At 39.8% G+C, this 22,341-nt stretch overlaps 1 protein-coding gene across 1 annotated transcript in view; it reads right to left on the bottom strand.

Annotated features, from left to right (window-relative positions):
- Positions 1-22,341, bottom strand: part of WARS2 (tryptophanyl tRNA synthetase 2, mitochondrial) — an 89,078-nt gene that overhangs the window by 12,866 nt on the left and 53,871 nt on the right. Inside the window, exons 3-4 of the mRNA XM_082833056.1 lie at positions 8,484-8,564; positions 4,704-4,789 (exon numbers count right to left, since the gene is read on the bottom strand). Coding sequence (XP_082689182.1) covers positions 4,704-4,789; positions 8,484-8,564 — 167 coding nt within the window. The remainder of the gene's footprint in view (positions 1-4,703; positions 4,790-8,483; positions 8,565-22,341) is intronic.

Genomic DNA, 22,341 nt, shown 5'->3' with positions numbered 1-22,341 from the left:
CGGGCCCAGCCGCTCCGCGGCATGTGGGATCCTCCCGGACCGGGGCATGAACCCGTGTCCCCTGCATCGGCAGGCGGACTCTGAACCACTGCGCCACCAGGGAAGCCCAAACTCCATTTTTTTATCTGTAAAATGGGAATAACACCACTTAACTGTCTTACAGAGCTGTTGTGAGAATCTGAATAGATAACGTATGTGTAGCAGCCAGTATGGCACCTAGCAAATGCTCACATGTGAATTCCTTCTTCCCTTTCCCTCAAGTCCATGCACAGTGCATTTTTCTAGCTTATTGGCCTTACAGTTACTTAACAAGTATTTGCTGTATGTTAATAAAAACTATGTATGTGTGTATATATATGTGTGTGTGTGTGTATATATATATATATATAGAGAGAGAGAGAGAGAGAAATATTTACTTAATATATATATCTAGCTATTGGAACTTAGATATTCAGAATAATAATGTAGATATAAAATAAAAAATTATAAACACTTGTTATTTTTGAGTATTTTGTCTCTCTTCAAATACCTGCTATTTATTATGCTCTCAAGCTTAAGATGGTCTCAGGTCTCCATTCCTGGGTTCCTTACGAAGTTCTGCCAAAACAATTACATTAATCTCTCATACACTTATCTGGAAGGCTCCTCTTCCATTCCCTTCCCTCTTGTTTGTTCTCCACCCCACCACGTACCACTCAATTCTCATGCTGATTTTGACAAAAGCAAACATGAAATCTATAACTGCCCTGCACATCAACATTTTATGAAGAGGCCATATATACATTTTCTGGTGAGAGAAAATATGAATGTTTTTTGTATCTCTTTTTATTTTTTGTATTTATCTATGTTTATAATGTATATATTCATAGACATTCTAGTTATGATATTTTTCAAAATCCAGAAATATCTGAAACAAAACCAAACAAAAAGTAACCCCAAGTGCTTGAGCTCTGTTATAGGCAAAACAATGGTACAGGCTAAAAATCAGACCTGGGTTTGAGTCCTGCCTCTGCTACTAATTATCAAGCAATTAGGAAATTTCTAAACTTGGAAGGAAGCACAGTGATACAGATGAGAATTGTATGTTAGCAGAATAAACGTTGTAGTAGACAGAGCTGATTTTATTGTACTTGTCTGCACACTTTGCAGTGGTCCAAATGACATATATGCCCTGGTGTGGCAATGGCGCCCTGGGGAATAGTCTGAAGGAAGATGGCAGGAGGAAAAACCTCAGAGGAACAGAGTCTATGGGATGGAGCATGGTGGCTGGTAGCAGTATGTCCAGCCTAAGACCAGACAGGAAAGAAACGTAGGGCTATCTCTCTTTAGAAAAGGAGCATGCAGGTACCAGCTCCACATCTTTGATCTAATCGTGGCATTACAGGGAGATAGTTTCTAGTTTCTAGGCTAAGGTAGGAGACAATCATCTTGAATACTGATAATTACCTAGTTTTGTAGAAAAATACTTTTGTCTGTTTAACAAGTTATATATAAAATATCAGAAGCCTGATGGGGATAGAAAAACATATGCCATGACAATTTTCTTTTCAGAAAATAGGAAAAAGAAAGGCATCTTATGGCATTCTTAGTACATATTCTAACCACCAAATAGATCAATAAGCGTTAAAGAAGTAATATTTATAGTATGGGAATTTTTTTGCTACTGGGAGTAGGCTGGGGTTACTGAGGCTGGAGAAGTACTTATCCTTGGAATCCTTAACCGACTGTGAGAACTTGCTGATGTTGGGCAGAATAAGACAGACAGGAAGCTATCGGAAAGCTCTTGGTGTTTACCTGCCCCCTCTGAAATAATTATTGTTTTGTGTAAGAAAAGAGGACATTCTCAACTTCAGGCTTGGGTTGAAAGAAAGGTAGATGATATGACCGATTTGGGGATGTTAAGGAGATATTTCTGCCAATATCAGCCTTTTAAAATGTTGCTTGCACTCTTAAAATGTTTGTATTGAGTATATACTAGGTGATATCAGTTCATACATAATCTGTTTAATAACCCCCTGAGCTATGTCCCATTAATGCACTTTATGAATGAAAGAAACTGCAGGATTTTTATCATTCTGACAATTGTATTTTCGGGCACCTGATAAAAATAAATTCATCATCACTTTGTTATATATTATCTATATTGCTCTGGTTGTTCATGTGATGACCTTGTTTCCTAACACAATGACTGGCTCCTTAAGGAAGGTGAGCACTGGCCTTGGGAGACCATAATCACACTGTGAGGCTCCTCTGTCCACTGTCTGGCTGCATGGCTTGGGCAGATTGCTTAACCTGCCTGGGCCGCATCTGTAAAGCAAGGGAGTCGAAGAAGAGGCCCTTTAAAGTTCCTTCCCACTCTGTGCTCCATGGTATCACAGAGGGCAGTCATTCTTGTTCAAGTTTACTCTTTTTCACAGCCCTGAACTCACAGGACTCCCCCATTATAGCTCTTGAACTGTTGAAGAAATCTGTTGTTCTTGTATGCTTCCAAATCCTGGTGCTGAAAAATCAGCCTTTGGTTCTATGAAGAAGTAGCCCTTGAAAACGAAACTAGACATAAGCTTGTAATAGTCAAAGACATCATCATCAATCATAGCCAAGTGACAGATTTCATTTTAATCCTTTAATAATGATTTTTCTCATCTTTACAGGTGACAAAATCAAAGTTCTTTACAGAACTTTTCTAAGTAAATATGCTACTTCACTGGGAAATATATTATTAGACCCTCATTAGACTTTCATTTGCTGCTCCTGGAGAAAAGTGTTCTAGATTTCCCAGGATAAGTCAAAAGTTACTTATTATAAATAATAAATGCTATCAGGGGTCCAGCATTCAAGTTAATATATCAAACAGACACATAATCCTAACACATAAGTTTGAATCAGAATTAAAGATAGATTGCATGTACTAATGGACATTCCTTATATGTAAAGTTAAGCAGCTATTCTTCTAGCTGTTTCCATCATAATTGCACGAGGGCTCTGAGGTCATGTCACAAGGTACATATACTGTCATCTCCATGCTATTATCACATTTACATGCAAAGAATTCTAGTTTTACCACAGAAGAATCACTATTTTGTTTTTATAAATTTATTTTATTTTTATTTATTTTTGGCTGTGTTGGGTCTTCGTTGCTGCGCGCGGGCCTTCTCTAGCTGCGGTGAGCAGGGTCTACTCTTCGTTGTAGTGCATGGGCTTCTCATTGTGGTGGCTTCTCTTGTTGCTCTAGGCACAGGCTCTAGGCACGTGGGCTTCAGTAGTTGTGACTCACGGGCTCTAGAGCACAGGCTCAGTAGTTGTGGCACACGGGCTTAGTTGCTTCGCGGCATGTGGGATCTTCCCGGACCAGGGCTCGAACCCATGTCCCTTGCATTGGCAGGCGGATTCTTAACGACTGCGTCACCAGGAAAGCCCAGAAGAATCACTTTTATGGGGTCAACGTTTTAGGGGAAAGGGGTAAAAAAGACCCATATAGTTTCTCTTCTTCCTCAGAAGCTTTCACAGTAGCAAGGTTTGGCCATGACTGTATGCTGACTGGGAGGCTTTATCTCTAGAAGGCCAAATGGGGGCCGAGGGAGGTGATGTGGGGATAGGAGGGAAGAATCGGGAGAGGAATGGGGTGAGAAGCCCTGGCCAGCCCTCCAGAGAGTGCACGTATCCTCTAGTTGTATAGTTTCGAGACCTGTAAGTAGCAGCAGTAGCTGACTTATAGATTATGGGTCCAAGAAAAGTGAGGGCATCCTATACCATGTTGAAAACTTGATCTCAACCTGCAGGTCCAATATAGTAGCCACTACGACAGGCAGCTATTTAAATCGAAATGAATGGAAGTTAAATACAAGTTAAAATTCAGTTCCTCTGTCAACATTTCAAGTGCTCAATAGCCACATGTGACTACCGGCTATGGTCTTCACGCAGGTAGAGAACATTTCCATAACTGCAGCAAGTTCTATGGGACAGCATTGCTTGAGAGTCTAGATTATATGAGAAATCAACATTTAAAACTCTTGAAGTGTAATTATTACTAGGGAAGGGTATATTCTATAGTGGTTAAGAACACAGATTTTGTACCCAAACTTTCTAGACTCAAATCCTGGGTCCAAGCCTCGCTAGCACATGACCTCGAGCAAGTTACTAACCACTCTGAGCCTAAGTTTGCATATCTGTAAACTAAGGATGATGGTATAGTTTTACAAGGTTGTTGTGAGGATTAAATGGGTTAATGTATGTAAAGCACTTATAATTGTTTCCAACATATGGCAAGTGCTGTTTAAGGGCTACTTCTCTTTTTTTTTTTTTTGCGGTACGCGGGCCTCTCACTGTTGTGGCCTCTCCCGTTGCGGAGCACAGGCTCCGGACGCCAGGCTCAGCGGCCATGGCTCACGGGCCCAGCCGCTCCGTGGCATGTGGGATCTTCCCAGACCGGGGCACGAACCCGTGTCCCCTGCAGCGGCAGGCGGACTCTCAACCACTGCGCCACCAGGGAAGCCCTAAGGGCTACTTCTTAATATCATTAGTTTCACATTAAAACATACTTCTATAATTTAGTATTATTACCAGGGAATAGACACAAACAGATTCATGTGTCTGATCCTTTCTGTACCCATCTTTCCCCGTGAACCGAATCTTTTTGAGATAGGTGAGACATTCGCTTGTCAGCATGACTACATCTAGGACGAGGGGTGAACTCTGCTCCTTACTTGTACAGCAGAACGTCAGCTGCCTGGAGTACTGGGTAGGTGAGCAGGCCCATGGTTCCATTCTGCTTCTCCTTGGCAGTCTTTGCCTGCGGGGGTGGAAAGAGAGGAGGGAAACAAATCCGACATGAACCTAATTATAATGCTAAATTAGGAAATCTTTAAAGCAAGCAAGGGGTGATTTGAAGCCACCTGTAACAACATTCTATCTCAGTTCCTGTTAGTAACTCTGGCCATCTTCTGGCTGGCTTGTCTCCATGCTCCAGCCTTGGGCAGGAATAAGGTGAATCCGCTTCCCCACTGCCCCTTGAAACGATCCTGCACTGCCACTATATTAAAGTAAGGACATAAGATTTTTCATTTTATTAAAGTAAGGACATAAGATTTTCTAGGTTCCAAATCAGATAAATTCTAGATTTCACAGGGAAGGTCAGAAAATACCATGAAATTAAATTTCTATAAATTAACATTAGTTAACATCAAATTGTTTGTGGACACTTCCCAGAAAGTCTCATACTCTGCTATTGACAAAACTGTAATGTTCCTTTAAAATCACATTAAAACAAAACAAAAAACCAGAAAATCATGGCATTAAAAACAATGAAACTAAGAGAAAATTTCATCTAACCAATCCTAATTATCTGTCCTGAGAGTAAAATGATCCAATAAACAGTACAGGTGGTATAAATCAAAATATTTCCTTAACAGGGAAGCTGATGGAAACACTGGAGGTGATACTAGAAATATTTAACAACTGGCGAGCACTGGGTGCTGAATGTGAGCCCTAGTGATACTAACTCCCTTGCTGCAGGGAATCTGGCTTTCTGAGCAGAGCTACTTATTAGCAGGGACTATTGTGTGCAGTTCACTGGTAATTGCTTCTAAGGCCTAGGTATATCATATCTTGTAAAATGATAAATGGATATTTTGGTATATTTTGGTGTGTAGATAAGTTTTATTTATTGAGTTAATATGAATCACTTCCCTGAAATCCAAAGATTCCTGAATGAAATGAACAACTCAATTTATAAATTTGCATGAGTCTGAGGACCAAACTCACGTGCTCACAACTCGGGGTTCCCCAACCAAAATGCAGACACACCCTTTGAGACTGGGTCTGAAAACAACAGCTTCTCCCTTTAATCATCTTAATGTTCCATAATTTAGTTACAAATTTTTCTAGTTACTTCAAGTAGTTTCTGGCTTACAGCACTACTAATGCTATAGGCCATTCATAGGAAATTTGAAAGTTTGATCATACAATTCCTTCAGTACACCTTATTACTACGTTCATGATAAAGGCCAGTTTGCAATGATCATAGGGTAATTATAATAAAAATTTAATTTGGGGGGCTTCCCTGGGGGCGCAGTGGTTGAGAGTCTGCCTGCCAATGCAGAGGACACGGGTTTGAGCCCTGGTCTTGGAAGATCCCACATGCTGCGGAGCAACTGGGCCCATGAGCCACAACTACTGAGCCTGCGCATCTGGAGCCTGTGCTGCGCAACAAGAGAGGTCGCGATAGTGAGAGGCCTGAGATGAAGAGTGGCCACCGCTTGCCGCAGCTAGAGAAAGCCCTTGCACAGAAACGAAGACACAACACAGCCATAAATAAATAAATAAATAAATAAAAATAAAGGAATTCCCTTAAAAAAAATTTAATTTGGAAATGAGCAAATGGGAAAAGAACCCAGTCTTTAAAAATTGCTACTGTTGGGCTTCCCTGGTGGTGCAGTGGTTGAGAGTCCGCCTGCCAATGCAGGGGACACGGATTCGTGTCCCGGTCCGGGAAGATCCCACATGCCATGGAGCGGCTAGGCCCATGAGCCATGGCCGCTGAGCCTGCGCGTCCGGAGCCTGTGCTCCGCAACGGGAGAGGCCACAACAGTGAGAGGCCCGCGTACCTCAAAAAAAAAAAAAAAAATTGCTACTGTATTAGATTTATAGTCTTTTTATATTAGAATACTGGACCTTGAAACTACAAAGGAAATGGGGAGGTGTGGAGAGCTCTATTACTTATTGGATGCCTATTATGGGCCCCAGATGCCTCACATCTGTGCTATCTCATCAATCCTCCAAATAACCCTGACCTCTCCAGCCCTGACCCTACCCTTCCTCCCCCCTGTTTTGTCCCTCACTGCCCCAATCAAAACCAACCTAGGGGTTCTTAGCTCTTCCCATAGAACTGGAACCTTTCCCTCCTAAAACTTTTTACACTTTGATTGTTTGTTTAACTGTCTGTTCCCAAATAAACTATAAGCCTCATGAAAGGGGCTGCATCCATTCATCTTGGTAACTGTAATACCTCCAGGCCTTAGTGTGATATGAGACTAGCAGAAGGCATCACCAGTATTTGTTAATGAAGGAATGACCATAGAAGGCAGTATACCATGCTCTACAGTTAAGACTGGCTTTGAAAGCCATGTTTTCCCCAAAGATAAGAAATCACGGACTAGTAGAAGCCTTCTTCAGAATCATTCACTGGTAACGTGTTACCAGGAGGTCCTTAGACACTATTTTAAAGTGGGAGGGACTTCTCTGGTGGTGCAGTGGTTAGGAATCCACCTGCCAATGCAGGGAATACAGGTTCGATCCCTGGTCCAGGAAGATCCCACATGCCGCGGAGCAGCTAAGCCCGTGCGCCACAACTACTGAGCCCGCGAGCCACAATTACTGAGCCTAGGTGCCTACAGCCCATGCTCCACAAGAGAAGCCACCGCAATGAGAAGCCCGCACACCACCACAAGGAGTAGCCCCTGCTTGCCCCAACTAGAGAAAGCCTGTGCGCAGCAACGAAGACCTAACGCAGCCAATAAAAAAAAAAAAAAAAAAGTGGGAGCATTTCCCATTAAATCAGTTCTTATAAAAGGATTTCAGCGTTCAGTGTTCAGCTTAGCATTACCATATTACGATAAAATGGGAAAGTCTTGCCCCAAACCAAAACACAGTAGAGAACATTACAAAATTTTGTTTTTAACTCCTGGCAGGTAACGATTCTGCAGCATCACCAGTACCTCCTATTTAGACACTGCCATATTAAAGCTCTGTCTGTTTCTCTCTGCAGCATATGTGAAGCCTTCTAAATAGGAAATCAAAGCCTTTTGAGGAAATTAATGGCCCTGAAAATATGCTGGAAAGACGCTTGATACTGATATCAGTGTTGACATAGTGGCGGGCCACCTACCCTCAGGTTATCCAGTTGCAAAAATACATGGGAGTAAAGTACTTTGAATTACCCAATTTATATTTCTCTCCTGAACTTCTTAGAAAAAGAACAGGCTTAATCTTTCTGTGGGTTTGAACTGTTGCTTGGACTCAACTTGTTTAAATATTAAATAAAATATGCTGTCTCTTCTCCCCACAATGAAAACATTCTGGCCTTAATGCCAGTTAATTCCGGTGGAGGCAACTTCCGAGTCCAGTAATCCAGAAATGGTGATTGTTTGTTAATTAGAATGTGGCACGTTCAAAGTCATTACCAAGTCTATGTAAAGGTCACTCAGGACCGACCATGCACAGATAGAATCAAATAATTAATAAGCTGGATATTTTCATCCAGTTTTTCAGTTGGAAAGAATCTTAGAGAACCCTCTTACTATCTGTTTCATACCCTGAGGCGGTGAGGATAAAGATGCTGGTCTAGCTAGCTGCTAGAGTAACAAACCAGGGAGGCCAGCAAACTCAGGATTCCCAGAGCCTAACACAAAAATAAACAGAAAGAGGAAAAATAGCTGCACTGGGAACTGAACTTCTGTCTGTTTATTAATCAGATCACTGGCATTTACCTTCCACTGGTGTAAATGTTGTAATCGGGGTAGTCTGACCATGCAGGTAAGGATCCAACTTAATTGTGTGTGTTCAGACACCTGAAGAAATAAAATAGAACATTAACAAAGGTGGTCAATATCTTCTTGCATATAAGGCAAAACCAAACAGACAACAGGTATTACCTTGGCTAAAAATACCCCAAATGAGGGTAATTAAAAAAATTAAGGGGGCTAATTCATAATGCATAGAATTTTAGATGAAGAAGACATCTTCAAAACTACCCAATACCATTACTATTCTAGTGTTTAAATCCTCTTCACAACATCCCTAGCAAGCAGCTGACAGCGAGAGGGTTTCATTATGTCCTGAGGCATCTATTTCAGCACAGGGCATCTAGTCAATATTTTATAATAACTTTGTATGATGTGTAATCTATAAAAATGTTGAATCACTATGTTGTACACCTGAAACTAATATAATAAGTCAACTATATGTCAATTTAACAAGCCAATGTAATTAAGAAGACACACACACATGCACACACACACACACACACACGCACGCATGCACACTGGTCAAATCCTCTCTAAACGAATTCTAAATATATGAAAGCAGTCGTAATATCTTACATGTAAATGGCAAAGAAAGGTACTGGACTTAAAGACTGAGTCCTTTAGACCCAGAGAAATTTGAAATTTAGGAATCACTTATCATCTGAAAGCATGTTTTTAGATAGTTTCTATTTCTTCCTTTTTTTTTTTTTCTTTTAAGAAGAGGTTCAGTCAACAAGAAAATATAACCTTTTCCCAATTTGTTTTTGTTTTAACCAAATTCAATCAAGTCACCAAATCTGGCAACAATTGGGATGATTCTTGGGTCCAGGCCAGGTTCTAATTGGTGACCTAGAATTTAAGGCCTATGCATCCTGTTTCTGGACCCTGGGGATTCCGAGCCCTTCATCCATTGTGGCTTTTTGTGTGTGTGCCCATCTGATTTCCTTAAAAAGCAGAGGCTGTTGCCAGCTCTGAAAAGTGGCCCCAAATGTGTTCTTTGTGGGTTTTGCAAATGGAACATAAAGGAATGAAGCTGAATCAGCCCAGGCCTATTTTACTAGCAAGGAATCGCCATCTGGCATAAGATAATTTCTCTTTTTTTTCCTCAAGTCATGGAGAGGGAAGAGCTGTTTTTCACATGTTTGACAAGGAATTGCTTTTAAAGTTTTGCAAGTCGCTGGGTTGAATCTGTCATCTTTCTTCCAAGAGGCATTTGGGATTCATTGAGGGCAGTGACTTTGACAGCACTGTCCATGCAAATTGCTAACTGTTGCTGTAAACAAACAGCTATCAGACAGAAACAGTAACCCTGGATGGAAGCAAGAGGATTATAGTTGCTTCCAATCACCAAGCAAAACACATTCCCATTAGAACTAATAAAACAAGAGCTGTTTTTTGACATGAAGAAGTAGGAGAGATTTTTTTTTGCTTCTTTACTGAATTGGGGAAAGGAATAAAAACACAGAATATAACCATGGGCATGTGGAAAGAGACAAGATGATTCCTTTCCTTCAACTAGGGCTCAAGAGATCAGCTTTGGTGATATGCAAACAGCTACCACGATGTCTCCATGAAGTCAAGTATTTTCCAGTAGCTTTTTATTTGGCTATATGGAATGAAACTTATTGAATATTCTGCAGAGATCTTCCTGGTGTTTCCAAATAATGTGGCATTAATTAATTCAATTATCCCTATTTGGAAAAAGTTAAGTAAAAGGTCAAAGGCAATTAATTGTCACAATTTATCTATAATATTATAATTTATAACATAAATTAATATATCATTAATAATTACACTAGAAGGTAGTATACTTTAGGATTTAGCTCTCTTAATTTATTCATATTCATGGCAACTGCTTGGAAAAGGTCAGATTTCTATCTGGAGAAAAGTGAAAATGGTATTAAATATAGTACATTCTGCCTTATGTTGTGAAATCACAAACAAAATAACAATATAATCTGGTTTAGCCACAGAGAAACAAAAGCATGGAACAATAAGGTAGTCTGTTGACCATCCACAAATAAGTCAGCAGTGATTAAAGGTTTCTGACCTCCTAATTATAACAAGTAAAGACATATGTATTCTTCAGTTAACAGCAGTTTTGCCCATCTTGTTCACTGTTGTAAAACAAGAATCTGGCACACTGTAGGTGCTCAATAAATATCTGTTGAATGTATGAACAATAACAAAGGCTGCAGAAAGAATGGTTAGGACCAAAAAGAATCCATTAGATTTAGCAATGGACTTGTTGGTGATCCAGGCAGGTTCAGGGGAGTGATTGGGATGAATGCTAAGTCTATTATAGAGGGGTGGGTTGAAGCGTGACTAGGAGGCAGAATATGAAGGCAGATGTACAAGAAGTATAGCAGAGTGGATAAGAACTCTCTCTCTGAGCTTAGGCTACCAGATCTGAATGCTAGTTCTGCCACTCAGTAGCTGGGTAACCCTGTGTAAATGACTTAAACTCTCTGTGCCTCAGTTTCATCATTTATAAAATGAGATTAACAACAGTATCCACCTGACAGTGCTTAGTACAGTACCTAGCACACAGTAAGCACTCAATAAATGGTAGTTATTATGACTATAGATAACTTTTAGAAAGACTCTTTTAACTTTTTATTCTGAGATAATTATAGATTTGCATACAGTTGTAAGAAATAATACTGAGAGATCCAGTACACCCTTCACCCAGGTTCCCCCAGTGGCAGCACCTTGCATAAATATAGAGCAATATCACAACCAGGAAACTGAATTTGATACAATCCATCCACCCTATTTAGACTTTATCAGTTTTACATGTACTCATTGTGTGGGTGTATTTAGTTCAATGCAATTTTATCACATGTGTAAGACATTTCTTTTTTAAGGAGTATAGAAATGAAGGTAACTAGTAGGGATTAAGAATAAAAATTTTGTTTTGTTTTGTTTTGTTTTGCGGTACGCGGGCCTCTCACTGTTGTGGCCTCTCCCGTTGCGGAGCACAGGCTCCGGACGCGCAGGCCCAGCGGCCATGGCTCACGGGCCCAGCCGCTCCGAGGCAGGTGGGATCCTCCCGGACCGGGGCATGAACCCGTGTCCCCTGCATCGGCAGGCGGACTCTCAACCACTGCGCCACCAGGGAAGCCCTTGTTTTGTTTTTTAAGGTGGGAGAGACCTACATCTTCCACTGAAATAGGAGGAGGAGAAATAAATATAGATGAGGATCTATCTTGTGGGATAGGAGTGGAGAGCAGAAAGTGAGAGAACTTCAACTCTAATGAGTTCTGTTATCTCTGAAAACAGAAGACAGGGTGATTAGAAATAAATGGGGTAAGAAATATACTCAGTGGAATTGCTGGGTGTGAAAGGAAGGAATAAAAGATATTTTGGAATAGAGCTGTCTAAGACTTGATGCTTTGCTGGTGATTTTGTGAATGAAAGGACAATCATCTGTAAAATACACTCATGGGGAAACACTGGTATTCTTCAGGGTAGACTAAAATGTTCTGCCTAAATATTTTAAAATTTTTAAAAATTTGCAGAAAAAATTAAATCAGTTGATTGCATCTTTCCTTTGGTCATAAGGATTTTTAATACGATCTAAAAAGTACTAAACATAAAGCAAAAATCTTGATAAATGAAACTACATTAAAATTAATGATGTCTCTTTATCAAACACCACCATTAAAAGAGGGAAAAAAGGCAAGTCAGAGTGGGAGGAGCTATCTGCAAACCTATACAGATTATACTGGTACACAGGCTATGTAAAGAATTACCTACAGGGCTTCCCTGGTGGCGCAGTGGTTGCGAGTCCGCCTACCGATGCAGGGGACACGGGTTCGTGCCCCAGTCCGGGAAGATCCCACATGCCGCGGAGTGGCTGGGCCCGTGAGTCATGGCCGCTGACTCTGCGCGTCCGGAGCCTGTGCTCCACAACGGGAGAGGCCACAACTGTGAGAGGCCCGCGTACCGTAAAAAAAAAAAAAAAAAAAAAAAGAAAAGAATACCTACAAATTAATAAGAAAAAGCAGATAACCTTATACAAATTGGCCAAGTGCATTAAATGCAAATTAAAGTCATACTGTGATACCACTACCCTCTCACCAGAATGATTAAAATGAAAAACCCAAAATACTACCAAGTATGGCAAGGATATTGAGTAAACAGAACTCTTATACCGTGCTGTGGGAATGTAAATTGCTCCACCAACTTTGAAAACTGACTGTATCCACTAATGCTCAGCATTCATGTAACATATGACCCAGGTATTCCATTTCTAGGTATATACCTGACAGAAATGTTTACATACGTTCACAAAAATACCTGTGCAAGAGTATGCTGTAACAGCACCATACGGTAAGTAATCCAAATGTCCACCTACAGAGAATGTATAAATTGTGGTATATTCACTCAACGGAATACTACGGCAATGAGGAAGACTGAATTACATTTAACAGGAAAGAATCTCACAAACTTAATGTTGAATGAAAGAAGACAGACATAAAAGAGTGTATACTAAATGGTTCAAATTATATTAAGTTTAAAACCAGGTTATCTTAGGGAAGGGATGTTTAGTGATTGGAAAGGGACATAAAGAGCAATGCAAGTTACCCATGTAACTTGTACATGGGTGTGTTCAGTTTGTGAAAATAGGTAAAAGGCTTGTAAATCTAACTATACTTGGCCTTGAATAAAAGTTAAAACACTTCTGGTGTTTAAAATGAGGTGGAGGGACTTCTGGAATAGCAGAGCAACAACCTCTGAAAATCTGTTCTTCCATAAAAGCAATGAGAACACAAGCAAAAATTGTCAAAGTCAACTTTTACAAAACTCTGGAAAATTAGCCAAAGGCTTGCAATAATCTGAAGAGTATTTATTTAAGAAAAACATCCAAATCCCAGTAAAAACAGAGAGCTTTGTGGCATTTTAACTTGCCCGATTCCCATTAGCCTCTCCCCATATCTGTGGTAGCCATGAAAACAGCAGCATAGCAGCCACTGGAAGGGAATGTAAGGGTTTGGAGCTCCTCATAAGGATCCAGCCCCAGAGAATCATCACTACTCGACCTGTCTGACAGCTCTCCATTTGGAAAATGGGGAAAAGCCCCATTTGCAGGGCCGGCTATTATTTGACCTGATTAGCGCTCACTCAGTGGGAAAAGCCCCAGCCCTAAGACACTTTTCATATATAATCATCAGCAATGATTTAATATTACAGCTGCCTGAGGTGCTGATACCAGTAGGAGAAAACAAGAGGCTGTCTAGAAAACTTAAGGAGAAAAGCTGGGAAATGATATGCTTATAGAGTACTTTTAAAAGACGTGACACATTCCTGGGCCTCCAGCAGGCCACAAGTATGTGCAGGGCTGTGCACACGTCCAGGAAAGATCTAAGAAGACCCTAATCTCTTACCTCTAGCTCACCTTGAGGCCCTGTGTAAGCCCCTCAGCAAAGGGTTGAAAATATAGGACCAAAGCATTTAGACATTTCTGCTCAATCATTATCTGAGTACTAAGCTAACCCAGCAGAGACTGCAGTGGCCACACATGACTATGAAGACAGACTTTACAGAATTGCGGCAGAAAAGTCACTAAGTAAACATAGCAACAACAAAAATGAACCCTAGGTGGTGGGTGGAGGGCAGATTTCACTAGTGAATTCCCATAAACATTGAAAAAATTAATACCGATTCTTCACAATCTCTTCCGGAAAAATAAAAGATGAGGGCACACTTTCTTACTCATTCTAGGAGGCGTGTATTATACTGAAACCAAAACCAGGCAAAGACATCACAACAAAAATAACTATAGGCCAATGACATGAATATAGATGCAAAGACCCTTAACAAAATACTAGCAAATTAAATCCAGCAACATATATAAAGTATTACACAACATAATCAAGTGGGATTTATTCCAGAAATGCAAGCTTGGTTTAATATCCAGTACTACAGTAATTTAGAAAATGTATGGTATAAGGATAGAACATACAGATCAATGGAAAAGAAGTGAGAGTTCAGAATTACATTCTTACCTTTATGGTCAATTGGTTTTCAACAAAGATGCCAAGACAATTCATTGGGGGAAAGAATAGTCTCTTCAACAAATAATGCTAGGGCAACTGAACATCTACAGGCACGTATCTACAAGCAAAAGCATGATGTTGTAGCCCTACCTCTCACTATACATAAAACTTAACTCAAGATGGATCACAGACCTCAGTATAACAGCCAAAACTATAAACTGCTTAGAAAAAAAATAGGAGTAGGTATTCATGACCTTGGTTAAGCAGTGATTTGTTAGTCCATATGACACCAATAACAAGCAACAAAAGGAAAAAACAGATAAACTGGTCTTCATCAAAATTTTAAAATGTTGTGTTTCACAATAAATGCCGGGGAGGGTGTGGAGAAAAGGGAACACTCTTGCACTGTTGGTGGGAATGTAAATTGATACAGCCACTATGGAGAACAGTATGGAGGTTCCTTAAAAACTACAAATAGAACTACCATATGACCCAGCAATCCCACTACTGGGCATATACCCTGAGAAAACCATAATTCAAAAAGAGCCATGTACCAAAATGTTCATTGCAGCTCTATTTACAATAGCCCGGAGATGGAAGCAACCTAAGTGCCCATCATCAGATGAATGCATAAAGAAGATGTGGCACATATATACAATGGAATATTACTCAGCCATAAAAAGAAATGAAATTGAGTTATTTGTAGTGAGGTGGATGGACCTAGAGTCTGTCATACAGAGTGAAGTAAGCCAGAAAGAGAAAGACAAATACCGTATGCTAACACATATATATGGAATCTAAGAAAAAAAAAAAAGGTCATGAAGTACGTAGGGGTAAGATGGCAATAAAGAAACAGACCTACTAGAGAATGGACTTGAGGATATGGGGAGGGGGAAGGGTAAGCTGTGACAAAGTGAGAGAGTGGCATGGAAATATATACACTACCAAACGTAAAATAGACAGCTAGTGGGAAGCAGCCGCATAGCACAGGGAGATCAGCTCGGTGCTTTGTGACCACCTAGAGGGGTGGGATAGGGAGGGTGGGAGGGAGGGAGATGCAACAGGGAAGAGATATGGGAACATATGTATATGTATAACTGATTCACTATGTTATAAAGCAGAAACTAACACATCATTGTAAAGCAATTATACTCCAATAAAGATGTTAAAAAAATTTTTTTAAATGTTGTGTTTCAAAGGACACCATCAAGAAAGTGAAAGACTGTTCACAAAGTAGGAGAAGTTACTGCAAATCATGTCTGATAAGGTAGCTGTATCCAGACTACGTAAAAAACTCATAATTCAACAATGAAAAGACAGATAAACCAATTTAAAATGGGCAAAGGATTTGAAAAGACACTTCTTCAGAGAAGATATACAAATAACTAATAAGCACATGAAAAAATGCTCAACATCATTAGTCATTAGGAAATTGCAAATCAAAACCACATTGAGAAAACAACACATTGAGATACCACTTTATACTCATTAGGATACTTAAAAAAAGACTGACAACAAAAAAATTTGGGGAAAGAAATGAAAAACTTGGAACCTTTATACAGATCTTTCTCAACTTACAGTGGGATTACTTCCTGATAAACCCATCATTGCGTTGAAAATATCCTAAGTTGAAAATGCATTTAATACATCTAACATACACAACATCATAGCTTAGCCTAGCCTACCTTAAACATGCTCAAAACACTTACATTAGCTACAGTTGGGCAAAATTAGCACAGAGTCTGTTTTATAATAAAGTGTTGAACATCTCATGTAATTTATTGAATACTGTACTAAAAGCGAAAAGCAGACTGGTTGTATGGGTACACAACTGTCATAAGTGTGTCTGTCAGTTGTCTGCCCTCGTAATCTTGTGGCTGACTGGGAGCTGTGGCTCGCCGCTGATGCCCAGCATCATTAGAGAGTATCAAACTGTGTATCGCTAGCCCAGGAAAATAAAAAGGAAAATTCAAAGTTCGAACTACCGTTTCTGCTGAATGTTTATTGCTCTTGCACCATTGTAAAGTCGAAAAATCGTACGTTTGAACCATCCTAAGTCAGGGACCCTCTGTACATTGGTGGTAGAACTCTCATACAAAGTAGTGCAGCCACTTTCAAAACCCTTTAACAGTCCTTCAAAATGTTAAATATAGAGTCACCATATAACCCAGCAATCCCATTCCTAGATGTATACCAAGATAACCAAAAACATGTAACTACACAAAAACTTTATACACAAGTTCAGAGTAGCATCTTCATGAGGAAAACATCTGGAAAAGTGGAAACAACCCAAATGTTCACTGACTCATCCTGAATGAATGAACAAAATGTGGTATAGCCATACAATGGAATACTACTCCACAATAAAAACAAATGAAGTACTGATAAATATTACAGCATAGACAAACCCTGAAAACGTTATGTTAAGTGAAAGAAGCCAATCACAAAATCCACTTGTATGAAATGTTCAGAAAAGGCAAACCCATAGGAGACAAAGTGGATCGGAGGTTGCCATGGAGAGGGGAGAGGGGCAATGGGTACTGGGTTTCATCACGGAGTGATGAAAATGCTCTAAACTTGATTATGGCGATGGATACACAACTCTGTGAATATACCAAAAGTCATTAAATTGTACACTTTAAATGAGTGAATTGTATGGTATATGAATTTTATCTCAATAAGGCTATTAAAAAACTATGCAGGTGGAATTCATCACAACTGTTCTTTGATGCATCATCCATTACTTATTCCGTGGCAATAAAGATAATGTAGTTTGAGTAGTCCTGATTTTCTGATCTTTGGCATGATCTCCACTTTCCTCCAGACAGGAATTTTTCTCCCCACAGGAATAGATGGCCCTCAAATCTAAGCCAACTCCAGATCCTTTCAAAACGTGAGTGGGGAGAATGGGTTCTCATCAATGAAGAAAAAGATGCCAGAGCTGCTGCTGTGTTTGACAAGCCTCCCCTTCTCACTTAAGCCCACTCCAATCAGGTTTCGCCTCCACTGCTCCACTACAACCGCTCACCAGTCAGCAATGCTAATGGTTAAGATAAAGTTGTTATCTTACTGACATATTAAACAGCATTTGACACAACTAGTTACTTCTTCCACCTTGATTCACTTTCTTCACTTGGCTCCCCAGACACTGCATTATTGTAGTTTTTCTCCCAGTTTCAATACTTTTTCTTCTCAGTCTCTTTGTGTGGTTCCTTCTCTTCTCCCTGACCTTAATATTGCAGACACCCAGTTTTAGTCCTTGTTTCTTTATTTACATTCTTTTTTACACTCACTCTCTTTGCAATTTCATCTCATCTCATGGCTTTAACTACGATTTGTGTAACTGATGACTTCTAAATGTATAACTCTAGCCAGACCTCTTTGCTGAACTCCAGATTCATATATCCAACTCTCCATTCAGCATATTTGTGTGGATATCCAGTGGACATCTCAAATTCAGTCTACCCAGAACTGAGCTCCTGACCCTTCCTTTCCAAACCTGCTCTACCACAGCTGTCCTTTCTGTTGGTGGCAACTCTACCCTTGCAGTTACTTAGGCAAAAACCTTGGAGTCATTCTTCACTCCTCTATTTCTCTCATACTCTATGCCTAATCCATCTGCAAATCTTGTTGCTTCTACCTTCAAAATATATTCAGAATCTCTTAGCACTTTCACCTCTTCTGCTGCTACCACTCTGGTCTGAGGCACGATCAACTCTCACATCTGGATTGCTAACTGGTCTCCCTGCTTCCAACCTAGCTACAATGCGGTCTATTCTTAACAATAGCCAAAGTGACCCTTTTAAAACATAGACTGTGGGCTTCCCTGGTGGTGCAGCGGTTGAGGGTCTGCCTGCCGATGCAGGGAACATGGGTTCATGCCCCGGTTTGGGAAGATCCCACATGCCGCGGAGCAGCTGGGCCTGTGAGCCATGGCCGCTGAGCCTGCGTGTCTGGAGCCTGTGCTCCGCAACGGGAGAGGCCACAACAGTGAGAGGCCCGCGTACCACAAAAAAAACAAAAACAAACATAGACTGTGTCACTTCTCTGTTCCAAATCCTGCGCTTCCCATTTCCTCAGAGTAAAAGCCGAAGTCCTTACAATGGCCTTTCATGATCATCTCCTCCCTTTCAACCCTGTGACGTCTGGATTCCAACCCTCCTCCTCACCGGCTTTGTTCCCTCTTCTCCAGACATGCTGACTTCCTTGTGTTCCCTGAATACACCAGGCATACTCCCACCTTAGGGGCTTTGCACTGACTCTTTTCTCTGATAGGAATTCTCTTCCCCCAGATATTCACGTCACTAACTCCCTCACATTAAGTCTTTGCTCTAATATTATCTTATCAAGGGGGTTCACCAAGCCACGCTGTTTACAATAGCAACATGTTTCCCTCAGTGCCACTCCCAATTCCCCTTAATCTTTTTCTATATAACCTATCACCTTCTAATATACTTTATGTTTGGCTTATTCATTATAGTTATTATTTATGTTGTGTTACCCCAACAGAATGTAAGTACTATGGTGGCAAAGATTTTTGTCTGTTTTCTTCACTGATGTAACATGAGTACATAACACAGGACCTAGGACATGGTAAGTGCTCAATAAATATTTATTAAATGAATGCATGAATGAAATTAAAGGTTTATTAATAGGGTGATGTCTAAATAAAGTGTGGCCTATTTATATAATGGCACACTATACAACAAATAGAAGAAATGAACTAGATTTAGATGTATGAACATGAGATCACAAAAACATACCTCTGTGTGAAAAAAGAAAATTGCAGAAAGGTTCTACAATACGGCACCACTTGTATCATTTTGTTTTTAAACCACACAATTAAAAATATTATATTTATTCATGGGATTACACATGAAAACAAGTGTGAAAAATTGGCTGGATTGATATAGGTCAAGTCCAAGATTTGGTTGCCTGGGGATAGAGAAAAGGGATGTAGGGAGGAGGGGTGAAAGGAGTGGGCAAGGAAAGAATTAAAGGGTCCTTCAACTTTGTTTAATATAGGAAGTCAAGCAAATATGACAAAATGTCAACAATATTCATCCTTGGTGTTGGGAACATGAATGTCTGTTATAGTAGCCCCTGTGTTTTGCTGAATTTAAACTTTTTTCAGAAACACTTAATTAGCAAGGAGAGTACAGGATAGCATGATTCCAAAAAAATACAGCTGCTTTTATTTCCTTTCCTTCTCTGATTGCTGTGGCTAAAACTTCCAAAACTATGTTGAATAAGAGTGGTGAGAGTGGGCAACCTTGTCTTGTTCCTGATCTTAGTGGAAATGCTTTCAGTTTTTCACCATTGAGGATGATGTTTGCTGTGGGCTTGTCATATATGGCCTTTATTATGTTGAGGAAAGTTCCCTCTATGCCTACTTTCTGCAGGGTTTTTATCATAAATGGGTGTTGAATTTTGTCAAAAGCTTTCTCTGCATCTATTGAGATGATCATATGGTGAGGTGGATAGACCTAGAGTCTGTCATACAGAGTGAAGTAAGTCAGAAAGAGAGAGACAAATACCGTATGCTAACACATATATATGGAATTTAAGAAAAAAAAAATGTCATGAAAAACCTAGGGGTGAAACAGGAATAAAGACACAGACTTACTAGAGAATGGACTTGAGGCTATAGGGAGGGGGAAGGGTAAAAAAAAAAAAAAAATACAGCTGCTAGGTATCAATGAAAGCCATTCAAGCAATTAGCTGATTCAGTAAATCTTAGATCAAATGTCTAAGTGTCTAAGTGTCCCTTAGGTATCAATCAAAGCCATTCAAGCAATTAGCTGATTCAGTAAATCTTAGATCAAATGTCTAAGTGTCCCTTAGGATTTTACTACTTCCTATATAAATGTTATCTTCCCAGGAATCAGGTACTATAAGTTTTGGTTAGGACACCTGGAAGACTATTCAGACTCACAAATTCCCATTGATCATTTCCTCTCGGAAACTAGCAATTTCATGCTGAGTTATTTTTATTAGACTCTTATCATCCTCATCACAAATCCCCTTAACAGGAACCTTGTTTGGGGATCAATTTAAATTAAAAGAACTCTGTTAATCAATGATAAACTCTCACTCACTCTCTTCAACTGGTCTGCCTCCTGTCAGTATTTATGTTTGCCAATGAATATCTATCTGTACACGTTTGGATTCTTCCATGCTTTTTTCTTAGTTCAATATTTACAAAGCTAAATAAGTAGCTTCTAGAAGCCTGCTCCAGACTTAAAAGTCACCTCCGTCTAAGTCCTATTGCTTAGTGTGTATATGTGTGAGTATGTGTACACATATGTACCTCTTTACCTATAGCAGTGTATTAGTCAGCTTTTTCTAGGCTATGCTGGGTAACAACCCTAAATACGCGGCCCACAGCAATGGTTTCTTTCTCATTCACATCACATATTAGTAGCTGTAGGCTGGCTTTTCCTCTGCTTTACATACCTTCTCATTCCAGGACCCAAACTGAAGGAGTTAGAAGGAAGGAAGAGCAAGAGAGTTAGAACAAACATGGAATGGCTTGCAAAGATCCTGCTTGGGCATGGTGTATAACATGCTCACTCACTTTCCATTGGCTAAAGCAAGTCATGTGGACAAGCCCAACATGAGTGGAGTAGGAACAGATGCTTCTCCTATCGAAGGCACTGTCAGTCATGTGGCAATGGATGAGGACATATAATCCTCATACACATGGGTTAGCAAACTGCTGCTCACAGGCCAAATCTGACCTGTGGATTGTTTTTATTCAGCCCATGGGTTAAGAATGGTTTTTACATTTTTAAAGGGTAGTCAAATATAAAAAAAGAGAAGAAGGAGAAGGAAAAAGAATAGGAGGAGGAGGAGAGGTGGTGGTGAAGAGGGTGATGACAGCACATGTGGCCTGCAAAGCCTAAACTATTTACTATCTATGCTCTTGCAGAAAAAGTCTGCTGATCATTGTCCTTACAGGAAATGAACATGAATAATTAGGAATGATAACAATCTACCATAAACATGCCCCTCCCCCCCCACCAGCAATTCCTACCTTGAGGAAGAATAAGAGAGCTATCCTGTAGAGGACAAGACGGCAGACAGTTTATTGTTGTTTTTATAAAATTTATTTCTTGAGTAAATTTTTATGTTAAATTTTCATGTGTGTATATATGATAGACCCCAAAACTTAGGTCCTAAAAAATAATGAAGATTTTGGGGACTACATTAAATTAAATACTTTTGTTCATCAAAGGGCATAACAAAGTGAAAAGGCAACCTGTGAAGTGGGAGAAAATAAAGACTAACTACCACAACTCAACAACAACAACAACAACCTGATTAAAAAATGGGCAAAGGACTTGAAGAGTCATTTCTCTAAGGAAGTTATACAAATGGCCAACAAGCATATGCAAAGATGCTCAACATCACTAGTGATTAGGGAAATGCAAATTAAAACTATAAAATGAGATATTGCCTCATATCCATTAGGAAGGCTACTATTACAAAAACCCCACAAAACCCAAGAAAACTCACACATACAAAAAAGAAAAGAACAACTGTTGATGAGGATGGAGAAATTGGAACCCTTGTGCACTGTTGGTCAGAAAGTAAAATGGTCCAACTGCTATGGAAAACAGTATGATGATTCCTAAAAAAATTAAAAATAGAATTACCATGTGATCCAGCAATATCACTTCTGGGTTTATACACAAAAGAAACAACAAGAATTCACTGTATAGCACAGGGAACTATATTCAATATCTTGTAATAAACTATAATGGAAAAGAATTAATATAACTGAATCACTTTGCTGTACACCTGAAACTAACACAATA

This window comes from Leucopleurus acutus (assembly GCF_964270905.1).
Source record: "Leucopleurus acutus genome assembly, chromosome: 2".
Classification (NCBI taxonomy): domain Eukaryota; kingdom Metazoa; phylum Chordata; class Mammalia; order Artiodactyla; family Delphinidae; genus Leucopleurus; species Leucopleurus acutus.
Note: the sequence above shows the minus strand (reverse complement) of the source record. Positions and strands in the feature narration are given on the sequence as shown.